The sequence below is a fragment of the Heterodontus francisci genome, chromosome 10 (assembly GCF_036365525.1).
Source record: "Heterodontus francisci isolate sHetFra1 chromosome 10, sHetFra1.hap1, whole genome shotgun sequence".
Lineage (NCBI taxonomy): Eukaryota > Metazoa > Chordata > Chondrichthyes > Heterodontiformes > Heterodontidae > Heterodontus > Heterodontus francisci.
The window spans coordinates 97,949,473-97,966,586 of record NC_090380.1 but is presented as its reverse complement, the minus strand read 5'-3'; the positions used below and the strand labels follow the sequence as shown (position 1 = coordinate 97,966,586).

The following is a 17,114-nucleotide window of genomic DNA, read 5'->3' as shown; positions in this document are numbered from 1 at the left end:
TTCAGAATATCAGTGTTAAGAGCAGGAAGCCATCAGGTTGGCGAGTATTCGACTTTCCAGTCTCTTCAGGTTACCACCCGTGCAGCTGTTTTCACCAAGTGGAACTTCTAACCCATATTAAATCTAACTTTGACACTCAAGTTTTTAAAAAAATTGTTTGCAGCATTGTTTCTTTCTAGCTAAGTAAAAGCACATGTTAATGTTTATTAAGAGAAATCATAATACATCATTTATTAGCTTGGAGAGAATACTGCCAACTATTGACCACTAACCTCGCTTGGGGCAAGAAAAACTTCATTAACATAAATGAGTACAATAGAAAAGAATAGATGTTTGTTTGAACCAAAGTCAATAGATGTAATAACAGCAGAAAAAGAGCTTTTTTGAATTATCTTTGTTTATAAATTTAACAGCCAACGCAAGTTCTTTTCTTTTTTTACCTTCACTTTATCTTACACATTGTATCTTTTTCTAACAGACTGCTTAACCTCGTGAAGCCTTGGGCTTCCTAAACATCGAGCACTCCCAGAAAAATAGTTTTAATGGTTAGTTTCTTAAAATACCTATAAAAGTGATATCCAGTTTTTGAATTCATCCAAACCAAGAAAGATGAGCAAAGCTAATGGCAGGTACTGAATTACATTGCGATTGTTCATAATTCTAAACTTCTGACCTTTTTTGAGAAATAACTAATTATATTAATTTGATTCAGATATATTGAATATTCAGCCCCTTTGTTTCTGATTTTAAAGTAAGCCACTGGTGTTGCAGTTTACTGAGTGGTGTGATGCCTTGTGTTTTACCTGGTGAAACTTGTACAGTGACTTTATTATTTAAAAACTTCCACAGAGGCTAAAGAGTATCTAGCAGTGATCAAAAGACCCAGCTCTTGAAGGGCACTTAATACAAGCCCAAAATACTGCAGATGCTTGAAATCTGAATTAAAAACCAAAAATGCTGGAAATACTGAGCAGGTCAAGCAGCATCTGTGGAGAGAGAAGCAGAGTTAAGGTTTCAGGTCAGTGAGCCTTCATCCAAACTGGTCTGATGAAGGGTCACTGACCTGAAATGTTAACTCTGCTTCTCTCTCCACAGATGCTGCCAGACCTGCTGAATATTTCCAGCATTTTTGGTTTTTATTTCAGATTTCCAGCATCTGCAGTATTTTGCTTTTATTTTAGAGTTTCAGGTGGATTACCTTTTGTCAGAACCCCTGTATCCTTTAATTTACATTGTTTGTTCAAATAAGGATTAATATTTAATTATTTCCAGAAATAATCCTCTGTTAATTTCTAAATTTGTGATAAATTGAAATCTTTCCATCACTTGATGCTTGTCCATCAACTTTCATAGAATGATAGAATGGTTACAACAAAGAAGGAGGCTGAACTGGCACTCTAAGAGCTACTCGGGAGTCCGACTCCCTCGCCCTTGCCCTGTAGCCCTGCAAATGTTTTCTTTTCTGATAATTATCAGTCCTCTTTTCAAAGCCATGATTGAAACTGTCTCCGCCACACTCTCAGGCAGTGCATTCCAGCTCCTGGCCACTTGGCTACATAAAAAAAATTTTTCCTCATGCCTCCTCTGGTTCTTTTGTCAATCACTTTAAATTGGTGTCTTCTGGTTCTTGACCCTTCCAGCAATGGGAACAGTTTCTCCCTAGCTACTCTGTCCAGACCCCCATATTTTGAACACCTCTATCAAATCTCCTCGCAACCTTCCCTAATGCGAACAGCCACAGCTTCATAAATCTATCCGCGTAACTGAAGTCTCTCATCCCGAGAACCATTCTTGTAAATCTTTTCTACGTCCTCTCCACTATCTTCACCGCCTTCTTAAAGTATGGCACCCAGAATTGGACACAGTTCTCCAGCTGAGGTGAAACCAGGAAGGTTCACTATAACTTTCTTGCTTTTGTACTCTATACCTTAGTTATAAAGGGCAGGATCCCATATGCCTTATTAACTGTTTTCTCAACCTGCCTGTCACCTTCAACGACTTCGATCGAACCAATCAAAAACATGATATTTTTTGAAGTCCAATCAAAGTTTACTTGTTATAATGACACTTTTTAATAGTTTAGATAGTACTTTTTTGTTTACTAATTCACAGGATGTGAGTGTTGCTGGTAAGACCAGCATAAATTGCCTGTCCTTAATAGTCATTGAGAAGGTGGTGGTGAACCATCTTCCTGAACCGCTGCAGTCCATTGTAGTGGTTTTTGATACAACTGAGTGGCTTCTAGGCAATTTCACAGGGCAGTTAAGAGTCAGCCACATTGCTGAGAGTCTGGAGTCACATATACACTAGGCCAGGTAAGGACAGCAGATTTTCTTCCCTCAAGGACATTTAGTTAACCAGTTGGATTTTTATGGCAATCTAGTAGTTTCATAGTCACCATTAATAATAGCTTTTTCCAGATTTATTTAAAAACTGAATTTAAATTCTCCACCTGCCATGGTGGGATTTGAACTCGTGTCTCCGGATCATTACTCTAAGCCTCTGGATTACTAGCCCAGTAGTTACTCCTAGATCAGAAAGGACCTTTCCCACCAGTAAAGTCTGTCCAAACTGATATAGTATGACATAGAACAACATCCTGCAAAATCAAAAATTGAGTTCATCTGCCCTTCAGTTAGATGTTCGTGTTCTAAAGCAGAATATTGGAGCTCGATGTATAATTTATGACAAAATCATGCTGGTTTAGAAGGAAAGAGATGCTCGAGGTGTAGTAAAGGATTACAGTAATCATGCTAATGATTAAACATGACGGATGGAATGCTTGTGTGCGACTTGTCACATATCTTAAATTGGTATGTGATGATCTGATATGCAGCTGTGGACACTGGGGTGGGGTGGATGGGGGGAGGTTGTTGGTGGTGGGGAAATAAAAAAAGGTTTTAGTCTGAAACAGACCAGACACTTGAAGCTAAGCCAGAGCCTTTAAATTGTGGAGTTAACAATAACATAGTTAATGCTGTACCATTTGCCAGGTTAAGAATTGTTTGCCAATACTGCAGTTAATGTACTGTACGCAAAATACCACTGCCAGCAGTTGTCTCCACATACATCCGCCAGTAAACTATACAGCTGTAAGCAATTTCTAAGAAATTAGAGCATGTTTCCAAAGAATTAATGTCTGTCATTACTATTAAGTAGTATAATTTTAAACTTAATTCTTTAGGTATCTTGAAATGCTCTCTTACAATGCATTTAGAAGTTGTGGTTAGCAATGAAAGGGTCTTCTATGCATGCTGTTTACAGAATTTCAAAAATGTTCTGTCCAACACTGTAGGAGGACATGTTTCATGACCTTCATAATCTTTTAGTGTAGGATGTGTAATCATACAACACTCATGACTCGTTAGTTATTTTTTAACTGCAGTTACTGTTTTTGGGAGGGGGGTGCGGTTGAGTGGTATTTTTCAATATATTCCCATTTGAGAAAAAGCCACAAAAATCTGAACACAAAAAGAAATCCACATTAAATATTGTGCGATGCAAAACAGGAGATATGCATGAAATACAATAATTCAGAATGAAAAGCAGATCAATCTGCAGCAGATGCTGGTAAATTGTAATTAAAAATTAATCCAAATAAAATGCTCAAGTCTGAAATTAAGAAAGCAGCATACTGAACTAATACCCATCAATAAAATATCCTCAATTTTTGACACTGGAACAATTAGTACGCTGCAACAGAACTATGAACAATATCAAAAGGTGGTAGAACTATTGGAATCATGGAATAGTTACAGCAAAGAAGGCCATTAGGCCCATTGTGTCCGTGCCTGTTCTCTGCAAGAGCAACTCGGCTAGTCCCACTCCCTCTCCCTTTTCCTGTTGCCCTGCAATTTTTTTCTCTTCAGGTGTTTATCCAATTCCCTTTTTGAAAGCCACAATTTAACCAGTTTCCACCATGCTCTCTGCAGTGCATTCTGGGTCCCAGCCACTCACTGCATTAAAAAAAAATTTACTCATACCTCCTCTGGTTCTCTTACCAATTACCTGAAATAAATGTCCTCTGGTTCTTGGCCCTTCTACTACTGGGAACTGTTTCTCACTCTACTCTGTCAAGAACTCTCATGATTTTGAATACCTCTATTAAATTTCCTCTCAACCTTCTCTTCTTTATGGCGAATAACCTCAGCTTCTCCAGTCTATCCATGTAGCTGAAGTCCTTCATCCTTGAAGCCATTCTCGTATCTTTTGTAAAGCCTTCACATCCTTCCTGAAGTGCAGTGCCCAGAGTTGTACACAGTACTCCAGTTGACGCCAAACCAGCATTTTATAAAGGTTCATCATAAACCACCTTGTTTTTGTACTCTGTGCTTCTATTTATGAAGCCCATATGCCTTCTTAACTTTCTCAACCTGGCCTGCCACCTTCAATGATTTGTGCACATATACCCCCAAATCCCTCTCTGCCTGAACCCCCTTTAGAATTGTATCCTCTATTTTCTTTTGCATCTCCTCAGTCTGCTACCAAATTGTATCATTTCACACTTCCCTGCATTAAATTTCATCTGTCCTGTGTTCACCATCCTGTCTATGTCCTCTTGAAGTATTTCGCTATCCTTCTTATAGGACACAAAACTTTGTATCTCAACTACATCTGACAGTTTCAAAATTTGCAGAGGACCCAAAACTTGGAAGTCTTGAAGTCCATCATGATCCTCCTCACAGGACACAAAACATCAAGACTTTTTGAAATTTTGAAATTGTCAGGTGTAGTTGAGATAGAGGTAAAATGTATACCACAAAGTGTGCTGAGTTTTATCAGCCCCTTGGCGCCGTGGGTCGTGGCGGGGAAGCCCGGAAAGTGCTAGCCGTAGTGGCCCGCCTCTGGCCACGACGCCGAGATGGCGACGCCGGATATTAGCAGTGGCGGCAAGGCCTCAGTACAGCTCCTTTTCCCTCCCCCCCCCCCCCCCAGCTGCTTGGCGGCAGGGCCTTCATTACAATATTAAAAAGAGGATAATTAAAATTCAAATGAACTTACCTGCCGACGGCCATCCCATGCTGATTTTACAGTTAACCAGATGTGACTCGGCACATTTTCGGAACTCCGTTGCAGTTACAAGGCAAGACGCTGGAGGGGAGGGAGGTGGGAGGAATAAAATTATCAGGAGGGGGAGCAGGAAAACACTACTTATTGGTTTCAGGGATGGTGGGAAGGGGTTGATGGTCAAAGGGAACAGATTTCGGGGGGGAAGTTCGGGACGTTAATAAAAGTTTTTTTTTCTGGGGGGAGAGGGCAATTTATATATAGATTATCCATTGGGGAGGGGTGGGAGACAGGATGTAAAGTTGAATTAAAATGTTATTTTTGTTTCCCGGAGACTGGGACCTTTTTAAAAAATTTAAATATCGCTGAAGGGCTTGAAGCCCTTTTAAAAATGGCGCCTGCGTGGTGGCGCTGGACACTATTGCTGGGGGCGCAGTGGCTGCCGCCTCTACATTATCGGAGGCAGCCACTCCACCCCCTCCATTTAAATGAGGCCCCGTTCGTAATATCGCGGGGGCTTGGCAGTGGCACTTCCGTGTTGGAAGGCCGTTGCTTTCACAGCAGGCTGCCAAAATCAAGCCCAATATTGCTGGTTTAATTTTGGAAAATTGTAATGCACTAATGCTGTTAAAAGGCTTGCAGGTCTTTACCTAGTTGACTGTTTGATGTAATAGGCATGGAAATGGATGAAATGGAGACATGTTGCATGTAGGGAAGTTGTTACGACCAGGTGAGAAAGGGGTCTAGGGGTTCCTCTCAGCCTTCACTTGGTATTACTGTAACCGGGTTTAATTTTAAACAAACTGTTTTTAGCTCCCCCTTGGTGAATCCTTGTTCACTGCTGTCCAATTATAAAGCAAAGAAACCAGCACAGCCAGCACAAACGGGTTTTCTTAGGTTTAAAGAAGAAAGATTTAAATTTCTTAAAACTTAAACTCTAATTCGGTTAATGCCTACGGATACACGATGCTAGCAAGCATAAGCGATACACACATGCAGATAGAGACAGAACAGAGGAGAATAAATAAAGTGGAAAAATTTGAGGCAATCTCTGAAGAGCGTTTTTGTTACGGATCTTCGATCTTTGAGTTCACTGTAGAGTCCTTGATTGTAGGTAGATCTTTTTGTTGGGGCCCAGTATTCTTCTTAAACTTTGTTCACTGTAGGAGAATTTTCTCTCTTGGGGTTCATGTAGTAAAACATCCCAGGAGCATTATCAAACAAAATATCCCACCAAGCCACATAATAAGGAATTTTGGCAGGTGACCAAAAGCTAGGTTTAAGGAGTATCTTAAAAGGATGAAGGTAGAGAGGTGGCAAGGTTTAGGGAGGGAATTCCAGAGCTTAGTGCCTTAACAGCTGAAAGCATGGCCACCGTTGGTGAAGACGGCAGAATTGGAGGAGTGCAGGTATCTCTAAGGGCTGCAGCGCTCATGGAGGTTACAGTGATAGGGAGGGGTGTGGGGCCATGGAGGGATTTGAAAACAAGGATGAGAATTTTAAAATCGAGACATTGCTTAACTGGGAAACAGCATAGGTCAGCAAGCACAGGGATGAAGGGCAAACCGGATCGGTGCGATTTAGGATACGAGCAGCAGAGTTTTGGATGGGCCTTAAATTTAAGGAGGTTTGAAGATGGGAGGCTGGCCTGGAGTGCATTGGAATAGTCAAGTCTGGAGATAACTAAGGCATAGATGAGTGTATTAGCAGCAGATGAGCTGAGGCAGGGTGGAGTTAGGCAATGTTACGGAGGTGGAAATAGGTGGTTTTAGTGATGGCAGGGATATGTGGTTAGAACCTCATCTCGGGGTCAAATACAGCACCAAGGTTACAAGCAGTCTGGTTCAGCCTCAGTCATTTGTCGAAGCAAATGTGTTTAATTTCTTATTAGCCTCAAAATTGAGGTGGTGGTGGATGGAATATATTTTACAGCAGATGCTCTGCTTGCATAATACCTGTTGCAGAATTAACAGAAATTTCTAGGTGAGTGGTACACTAATCTATCTACTTTAACCTGAGATAAATCAGGAAGTAGCATTATAATGTTTAGTCTCTAGAACAGAGTGGGATAGAGGGAACGTTGATTTTTTTTTTTTGTCAGCTGTGACTGGCTTGGTGTAGTTCAAGATGCTGTTTCTCCAGCAGTCCTGGATGTGGGGTGAAAGGAAGAAAGGCTGGAGGCAGAGCCATGTTTTAATTATGGAGAGTAAATCAATTATCTCTAATAGTTAAACAGAGATATTAACCTCCCATATATATATATATAGTAACCTCCAAGTTCTCCCTGTGACCGTGTGGGTTTCTGCCAGGTGCTCCGGTTTCCTCCCACAGCCAAAGACTTGCAGGTTGATAGGTAAATTGGCCATTGTAAATTGCCTCTAGTGTAGGTAGGTGGTAGGAGGATTGTGGGGATGTGAGAGGGAATATGGGATTCATGTAGTATAAATGGGTGGTTGTTGGTCAGCACCGACTCTGTGGGCCGAAGGGCCAGTTTCAGTGCTGTATCTCTCTATGAATCTGTGAATTAAGATCAGACATTACAATATAAAGCACTACAGTACAAAGCAGAGTCACTTCTTTTGCTGGGTCTGAATATAGTCCCTCAAGTAAAGGCACCATGGTTACTGATGGTGGTTGCCACCTCACTCAAATAGCTACACTCACCAATCATTCGGGTCTTGGAAAAGGTTGGGATGTGGCATTGCCCCTCAATATCCTCCCGTATATTTCCTTGCTTTATTTGTCCTCCCCAAATGCATTACCTCACACTTCTTTGGATTGAACTGCATTTGCCACTTTTTTGCCCACTCAACCAAACCAAATTAATGATATTCTGGAATCTACAGCTATCCTCTTCAAAGTGGTGCAGTGGTTAGCACCGCAACCTCACAGCTCCAGCAACCCTGGTTCAATTCTGGGTGCTGCCTGTGTGGAGTTTGCAAGTTCTCCCTGTGTCTGCGTGGGTTTCCTCCGGGTGCTCCGGTTTCCTCCCACATGCCAAAGACTTGCTGGTTGATAGGTTAATTGGCCATTATAAATTGCCCCTAGTATAGGTAGGTGGTAGGGAAATATAGGGACAGGTGGGGATGTGGTAGGAATATGGAATTAGTGTAGGATTATTATAAATGGGTGGTTGATGGTCGGCACAGACTCGGTGGGCCGAAGGGCCTGTTTCAGTGCTGTATAACTAAACTAACTACACAGCCAATTTTTGTGACATCTGCAAATTTCCCAATCATGCCTCCCAAATTTAAGTCCTCAATATACACCACAAATAGCAAGGGACCCAACACTGAGCCCTGTGAAACACCATTGGAAACCGCTTTCCATTCGCAAAAACATCCTTTGTTTCCAGGACCTGGATGATTGGTGAGTGTAGCTATTTGAGTGGGGTGGCAACCACTGTCAGTAAGCATGGTGCCTTTACTTGAGGGACTATATTCAGACTCAGCAGAATAAGTGACTCTGCTTTGTAGTGTAGTGCTTTATATTGTAATGTCTGATCTTAATGTTTAACTATTAGTTAATGCCTGCAGAGTCTCATCGACAGGTTTGCGTCTGCCTGCAATGAATTTGGCCTAACCATCAGCCTCAAGAAAACGAACATCATGGGGCAGGATGTCAGAAATGCTCCATCCATCAATATTGGCGACCACGCTCTGGAAGTGGTTCAAGAGTTCACCTACCTAGGCTCAACTATCACCAGTAACCTGTCTCTAGATGCAGAAATCAACAAGCGCATGGGTAAGGCTTCCACTGCTATGTTCAGACTGGCCAAGAGAGTGTGGGAAAATGGCGCACTGACACGGAACACAAAAGTCCGAGTGTATCAGGCCTGTGTCCTCAGCACCTTGCTCTACGGCAGCGAGGCCTGGACAACGTATGCCAGCCAAGAGCGACGTCTCAATTCATTCCATCTTCGCTGCCTTCGGAGAATACTTGGCATCAGGTGGCAGGACTATATCTCCAACACAGAAGTCCTTGAAGCGGCCAACATCCCCAGCTTATACACACTACTGAGTCAGCGGCGCTTGAGATGGCTTGGCCATGTGAGCCGCATGGAAGATGGCAGGATCCCCAAAGACACATTGTACAGCGAGCTCGCCACTGGTATCAGACCCACCGGCCGTCCATGTCTCCGTTATAAAGACGTCTGCAAACGCGACATGAAATCGTGTGACATTGATCACAAGTCGTGGGAGTCAGTTGCCAGCATTCGCCAGAGCTGGCGGGCAGCCATAAAGACAGGGCTAAATTGTGGCGAGTCGAAGAGACTTAGTAGTTGGCAGGAAAAAAGACAGAGGCGCAAGGGGAGAGCCAACTGTGCAACAGCCCCAACAAACAAATTTCTCTGCAGCACCTGTGGAAGAGCCTGTCACTCCAGAATTGGCCTTTATAGCCACTCCAGGCGCTGCTTCACAAACCACTGACCACCTCCAGGCGCGTATCCATTGTCTCTCGAGATAAGGAGGCCCAAAAGAAAAGAAAAAAAAGAAAAAGAATTAGAGATAATTGATTTACTCTCCATAATTAAAACACGGCTCTGCCTCTGGCCTTTCTTCCTTTCACCCACATCCAGGACTGCTGGAGAAACATTCCTACCCTTTGTTTCCTGTCACTGTGCCAATTTTGGATCCAACTCGCCACATTTTCCTGTATCCGATGGGCTTTTTTCTTACCAGTCTGCCTTGTGGGACCTTGTCAAGAACCTTACTAAAATCCTTGTAGACAACATCCACTGCACTACCCTCATCAATCCTCCTTGTTACTTCCTCAAAAAATCCCTCAACAAAGCCATGCTGACCATCCCTGATTAATCCGTGCCTTTTTAAGTGACAGTTTATCCTATCTCAAGTTGATTCTAATAATTTGCCCAGTGTTCCGCAGTCCTCTTTGCAACCCTGATATAGTTTTTTAAAATTATTCGTTTGTGGGATGTGGACGTCGCTGGCTAGGCCAGCATTGTTGCCCTTGGACTGTGTGGCTTGCTGGGCCACCTCAGAAGGCATTGCTGTGGGTCTGGAGTCACATGTGGGCCCGACCAGATAAGGATGGCAGATTTTCTTCTCCTAAAAGACATTAGTGAACTAGATGGGTTTTTACAACAATTGACAATGGTTTCATGGTCATCATTATACTAGCTTTTAATTACAGATTTATTAATTGAATTCAAATTTCACCATCTGCCTTGGTGGGATTAGAACCCATGAGCATTGGCCTGAGTTCTGGATTACTAGTCTAGTGACATTACCGCTACGCCACCGCCTCCCCTGTGATCGTTGTTAAATATATTTGTGGTTCACTGGTTCCTTCCAATTTTCAACTTTTTGTCTTCCTGAAAACATTTTATGTAGATTTTAATTACTCACTTATCCATTTGTTTACCTTTATATTTAATTTCTTTGGTTATAGATTTGTCTTGCATTAGATTAGATTAGAGACACAGCACTGAAACAGGCCCTTCGGCCCACCGAGTCTGTGCCGACCATCAACCACCCATTTATACTAATCCTACACTAATCTCATATTCCTACCAAACATCCCCACCTGTCCCTATCACCTACCTATACTAGTGACAATTTATAATGGCCAATTTACCTACCAACCTGCAAGTCTTTTGGCTTGTGGGAGGAAACCGGAGCACCTGGAGAAAACCCACGCAGACTCAGGGAGAACTTGCAAACTCCACACAGGCAGTACCCGGAATCGCACCCGGGTCCCTGGAGCTGTGAGGCTGCGGTGCTAACCACTGCACCACTGTGCAGTTTATAATTTTAAAGTTCACCCATTCTTTTCTGTCAATGGGAGAGGTAGTACATCTCGCGTTACTTTTATTTTTAAGCTCATCCTTCAAATCTGCCCAACATTTACACTCTTTAAAGTCATACATTTCTTTCCTGAATATTATTGCAGTGGATTGCCAGGAATATCTCACATTTAACTTAGTTTGGTCACTTGTCTCCGTAGATTCCACTTCTTCTACAATACGAGTGTGATTCTGTATGTATGGAAACCAGATCTAGAAGTAAATTCCCTCTAGTGAGATCCATAACACATTGTGTCGAGAAACAACTTTGCAGCACATTTACTAATTCTGATTTTGTTATACTTTGGTTAACAATGTGTTGATTGAAGAGATCCATTATAACTACATTATTGGCATTCTACTGTTAATATTTCTTATAAGATGGTGACAGTAAAAATGAGCAAGGAACTTCTAGGTGTATGGTTTGATTCGTTGTGAGAACACTATTCCTGAAATAATCCTTGTGTGATGCTAACCTATGAACGCTTGACATGTTTGTCTGAAGTTAGAGCACCCTAAAAGCAATTTTTTTTTTTTGTTGGATTCTTCTGATATCATGAGTGGAAAACTTTGCCTTCAATTTATAGCCCTTGCTAATGATGTCACAGGAGGCGATATTCTATCTTTGATGTCTACTGCCATGATGCGGTTCCGAAGCATAAAATCGGGCACCTAGAGGTGACTGAAGGATAATATTTTCCATATCCTAAATAGATGACTACAGTGGTGGTCATACAATCTCATAGGTTCTGAAGCTATTATAATTAGAATTATCATCTAAAAATGGATGAGATGAGGCAAAGAAAATATGTTCTCTTTTAATTGAACCTACTTGGCTTTCGGGAACAGCTTGCTTCCTTCCAGTGAGAAACAACTGGGCTTGTGAGCTGCTAAATGCTGTTTTAGTAGATGTAACCATTGGACTGAAAAGTTGATATCTTTTTTTTTTCTCTACTACCACCCCCCGCAACCCTCGTTATTTCATTAATAGACTGAGACAGCTTCTGCCATACGTCGTACAGTGGAGGCATTACTAGAGCATGGAGCTGTGGTGAGGAACCTTGAGAACTTGGGAGAACGGACTCTGCCGTACAAAATATCCAAACACAATCTGCGGCACACTAGTGGCGGGTATGTCTGATGTAGAGAAGTGTAAGATCTGGAGCTCGCAATAAATGCTGCTACATTTTGGGAGGTTTTGCCCTAGATATTCTCCTTGGGTTACTGTCACTGGCCACCCCAGCTGTAAGCATACATAACTTGTACGTCTTATGACCCAGAGTGAGTCTTTGCCTGTCTAATATCTATGTAAATGTATTGAGACCCAAGGGTCGAATGGAGATTTCTTGTCACTTTTGCTGCTGTTTACTGGGATACCACAGGCTCTATCTTCAATTTTAGAACATGGATGGGTATATATTCTATCAAAATCTAAACCAAAAAGCAAATCTGTTTATCGTAGAGCCAGTAAACGAGCAGCACTTAGTACAAACTGTACCCTCATTGTAATTGTTCCCTTTTCTCCTTGAACTGTCAAAACAAAGTAGATGTTTCTTTAGCATTAACTCTATATAAATCTGATCCTTGAAATACAATTGCTCACTTCATTCATGCTACTATGGAGCCTTCAAACAGCTTTGTACATATGACAGCTTTGAACTGAGTCCAAGCAGCCAAATCTCAGATCACAACCAGAAACCCCTGGCTACAGAACTGTTTGTCAATGGGATTGCAAATAATTGTTGACCCTGCCCTTCTCTAAGACCAATCAAAGCTATCAGTCCAACCCACGACCACTAAAGTACTCTCAAGATGTCAATCACATTGTCTCAACTACTTTCTATAATCTGTGATAATGGATCATTAGCACTCTGCTCAGTTTGCCATCAATGCCATTATTTAACAGATTGAAACCAAATGATTTGCTTTGACTTTAAATTGTCAGACTGCTTGTCTGACATCAAGTACTGGATGAGCAGAAATTTCCTCCCAACTAAATATTGGGATGACCAAAGCCAAGTCTCTGCCACAAATTCCATTCCCTACCCACCAACTCCATCCCTGTCCCTGGCAACTGTCTGTGGCTGCACTAGACTATTTGCAACCTTGATGTCACATTTGACTTGGAGATGAGCTTCTAACCATCTACAGTATCACTAAGACTGCTTAATTTTTTACCTCCATAACATCGCCCGCCGGTGGCCCTGCCCCAGCTCATCTGTTGCTGAAACCCTCACCCATGCCTTTGTTACCTGTAGACTTGGCTATTCCGACTATGATTGCTCTCCATCTTCCACCTTCCATAAATTTAAGCTCATCCAAAACTCTGCTCCCTGTAACCTAACTCGCACCAAGTCTTTTTCACCCATCATCTCTGTGCCTGCTGACCTATACTGGCTCCTGATTAACCAGTGCCTTGATTTTACAATTCTCATCCTTGTGTTCAAATCCCTCTGTGGCGTTGCCCCCTCTCTACCTCTGTAATCTCCTCCAGTTCCAGAACCCTCCAAGATATCTGCACTTCTCCAATTCTGGCCTCTTGAGCATCTCCAATTTTATTCGTTTCACCATTGGTGGCTGCGCCTTTAGCTGCCAAGGCCCTAAGCTCTGCAATTCCTTCCCGAAACCACTTTTTACCTCTCATTCTTCCTTTAAAGTCTATCTTTTTGACCAAGCTTACGTTTATCTGCCTTAATATTTTCTTGTGTGGCTTGATGTCCAATTTTGGTTGATAACATTCCTGTGAAGTGCCTTGGGGTGTTTTACTACATTAAAGATGCTATGTCAGTGCAAGTTGTTGTGGACTAGTGTGGTGGAGATTCTGAGTTATAAAACTGCAGCATTCTGCTTCCTCTTTATTGAACAAATGTTCGTGCATGAAGCCTTGTTTTGTTTGACAGAAACCAGCTACAGATGAATATTCATGCTTTTGGTGTACCAAACTTTTCTTCTCTGTAATTTGCAGAAAAAGCTAATAGTGTTATGACTGGCAATCTAACAGACAAAAATGCTTTATTTTTGGCGCTGGCATTACATAAGTATACATGCCTTCATATTTTATTTTGTATACCTCAGTGAGGGATATTAGGGCTGTTAACGCAAGTGTCAGCTCGTGGATGAAAAATAACAATTCACATGCAGAGTTATACTCTTTCTGTTCTGCCCCTCAAGTGTTCCTGTTCCTCCGCCTCAGTAAAGCATCTAGTACTGCACTGAGATGCGTTTTTTTCCCACTGCACAGCAGCCATCATTCTGGCTTTTTTGAGTAAAAATGTCCTTTATTGCCAAATTGTACAATTTCTTGCTTTGGACTCGTCCTAGGCCCAACTAGCTTCAGCTGCTTCATCAATGACCTTTCTCACCCCCCCCCCCCCCCCCCCCCCCCAACCCCCCAATCATAAGGTCAGAAGTGGGGATGTTTGCTGATAGTTGTACAATGTTCAGTACCATTTGCAACTCCTCACATACTGAAGCAGTCTGTGTCCAAGACCTGGACAACATCAGACTGATAAGTGGCAAGTAACAATCACACCACACAAATACCAGGCAATGTCTATCTCCAAGAGAGAATCTAACCATCTCCCCTTGATGTTCAATGACATTACCATTACTAAATCCTCCACTGTCAACATCCTGGGGTCTACCATTGACCAGAAATGGAACTGGAGCAGCCACATAAGTACTGTGATTGCAAGAGCAGGTCAGAGGCTGGGAATTCTGCAGTGAGTAACCCACTTCCTGACTCCCCAAAGCCTGTCCACCATCTACAAGGCACAAGTCAGGAGTGTGATGGAATACTCTCCACTTGCCTGGGTGATTGCAGCTCTAACAGCACTCAGGAAGCTCGACATCATCCAGCACAAAGCAGCTCGCTTGATCAGCACTTCATCCACCACCTTAAGCAGTCACTTCCTCCATCACCGACACACAGTGGGAGCAGTGTGTACCATCTACAAGATGCACTGCAGCAACTCACCACGCCTCCTTTGGCACCTTACAAACCCACAACCTCTACCACCTAGTACGAAAAGGACAACAGACGCATGGGAACACCATCCCCTCCAAGTCACACACCATCCTGATTTGGAAATATATCGTCACTCCTTCACTGTCTCTGAATCAAAATCTTGGAACTTCCTCCCTATCAGCACTGGCTGTACTAGCACCAGATGGACTGCAACAGGTCAAGAAGGCAGCTCACCACCACCTTCTCAAGAGCAATTGGGGATGGGCAACCCCGGCCAGCGACCATGAAAGAATAAAATAAACCAAGGAGCTAAATGGAGACTATCTTGTTTCACATTGGACCCTTCCAGCCAGTAAATGATATTTTCATCCCTGGATTGGATTCAGAATTAGGTACTAGAGGGAAAAGCACAGCATGCTATCCCAATGCACCACCTAGTTTCTTCTTTTCCTTCATGCTTTTGTACTGCAATTTTGAGTCCATTGAATAGAAATATTTTAGATGCGTTGTAGCGACTTCACCCTTCCCTCTCTTTGTGGGAATTATACAGTGCGTTTGCGAATTAAGTATTTTAAGATGTGAATTCCAAATATTTCAAAATAAGCCACAGAAAGCCATTTGTGGATTTTGCCAGACTCTGATGTTTATGAAAATAAACATTGAGTTTATCTTGGAGTCAAATTGAAGTGCCAGAGTTGAAAGGTGGCATTGCAGTGTTGGAACACGTGATTTTCAGTGATTTTTTTTTTTCACTCATACACCAAAGCTGCTCAATAGAACAAAACAAAACAAGTCTAAAATTACATTAAATACCTTTTGAACATTTGTGCTAGTCTGAGTCAGAAATGGGGCTTCAGGCCCCAACCCAGGGCTTAAACATTCTAGTCTGATGCTTCAGGACAGTACAGAGGAAGTGCTGCTTTATCAGAAGTGCTGTGTTTTGGATGTTAAACTGAGGCTTCATCCTGACGTGCTATTCAAAGAAGAACATAGTTCACTTAAGGTCCTGGTCAACATTTCCTCCCTCAACCAACATCAGGCAAGCAAATTATTTGATATCTTATCTCATTTGTGGAATTTCATTATGTGCGAAGTAGTTGCCACATGTGCTGATATTTCAAAGGTAATTAGTTGGTTGTGGAGCATTTTGGGATCCCTTGAGGATGTAAAAGGTGTTTATATAAATGCAAGTTTCCAAATGCAGAGATGCTTCTTGACCAAGGTTTTTGGCTGATGTTTGCCTATTTGTCACCACTGTTAATAGTATTACAGAACTGGAGACTAAATTTCGTGGAACTTGGAGAGATACAGCACTGAAACAGGCCCTTTGGCCCCCTGAGTCGGTGCTGACCAACAGCCACCCATTTATACTAATCCTACATTTAGTCCCTACCACATCCCCACTATTCTCCTACCATCTACCTACACTAGGGGCAATTTACAATGGCCAATTTACCTATCAACCTGCAAGTCTTTGGCTGTGGGAGGAAACCGGAGCACCCGGAGGGAACCCACGCAGACACAGGGAGAACTTGCAAACTCTGCACAGGCAATACCCAGAATTGAACCTGGGTCGCTGGAGCTGTGAGGCTGCAGTGCTAACCACTGCGCCACTGTGCCGCCTTGGTTTGGCATTACCATATTATTCAATCTGACTGCACTATTTTCAAAATTATCGACACCTAGAAAGCCACATTGCAATTTCAGTGGGTGAATTAATGCAGCATACAAAAGGAAATCAACAAAATGCCCATACTGGGATGTGAGGGAATCTAAGAATCTGCCAATCCATTGAGTGGATTAGCATGAACAACAATAGCATCTTGCATTTATTTAGGATCCCTGGTGCCTCAGAGTGTATTGGTAGTTTTCCCAGTGATTAACACAACCTCTTGGGAACTCGAAACAAGTTAGCATGTGTAAGAGATCAGTGGCTCACCCCTAATTTCTTCAATATCTCATGGGTAGTTTAAGGTTCAAATGTCATACCAGATGTGTTCAATGCAGAATTTTAAGCTGTTCCTTTCATTGTTACTTATTGAAACTTAATATGTAACCAGATATACTTTATTTGACCACTCCCTAGGATTCATTAAGTTTTTTTTAATATACGTTCTTACTCTTTCACTTATGGATGTACCTGAAGCACAAAGCTTATGGTGCTGTACGCTGCCAAGGAATAGTACAATCCTTTGGGTTTAGAGTGAATCTGGATGGGAAAGAAAAACTCATGCTGTCCTTCCCTTGAGCATAAGGAGATTAGGGATATTTAAATGAAACCGTTTGCTGAGGGGAAAAGGCGGGAAGATGAGTCATTCTTGTACTTTGCAGATA

At 42.2% G+C, this 17,114-nt stretch overlaps 1 protein-coding gene across 1 annotated transcript in view; it reads left to right on the top strand.

Annotated features, from left to right (window-relative positions):
- Positions 1-17,114, top strand: part of mrps6 (mitochondrial ribosomal protein S6) — a 95,655-nt gene that overhangs the window by 48,486 nt on the left and 30,055 nt on the right. The window contains exon 2 of the mRNA XM_068041124.1: positions 11,805-11,944. Within this exon, the coding sequence (XP_067897225.1) occupies positions 11,805-11,944 (140 nt within the window). The remainder of the gene's footprint in view (positions 1-11,804; positions 11,945-17,114) is intronic.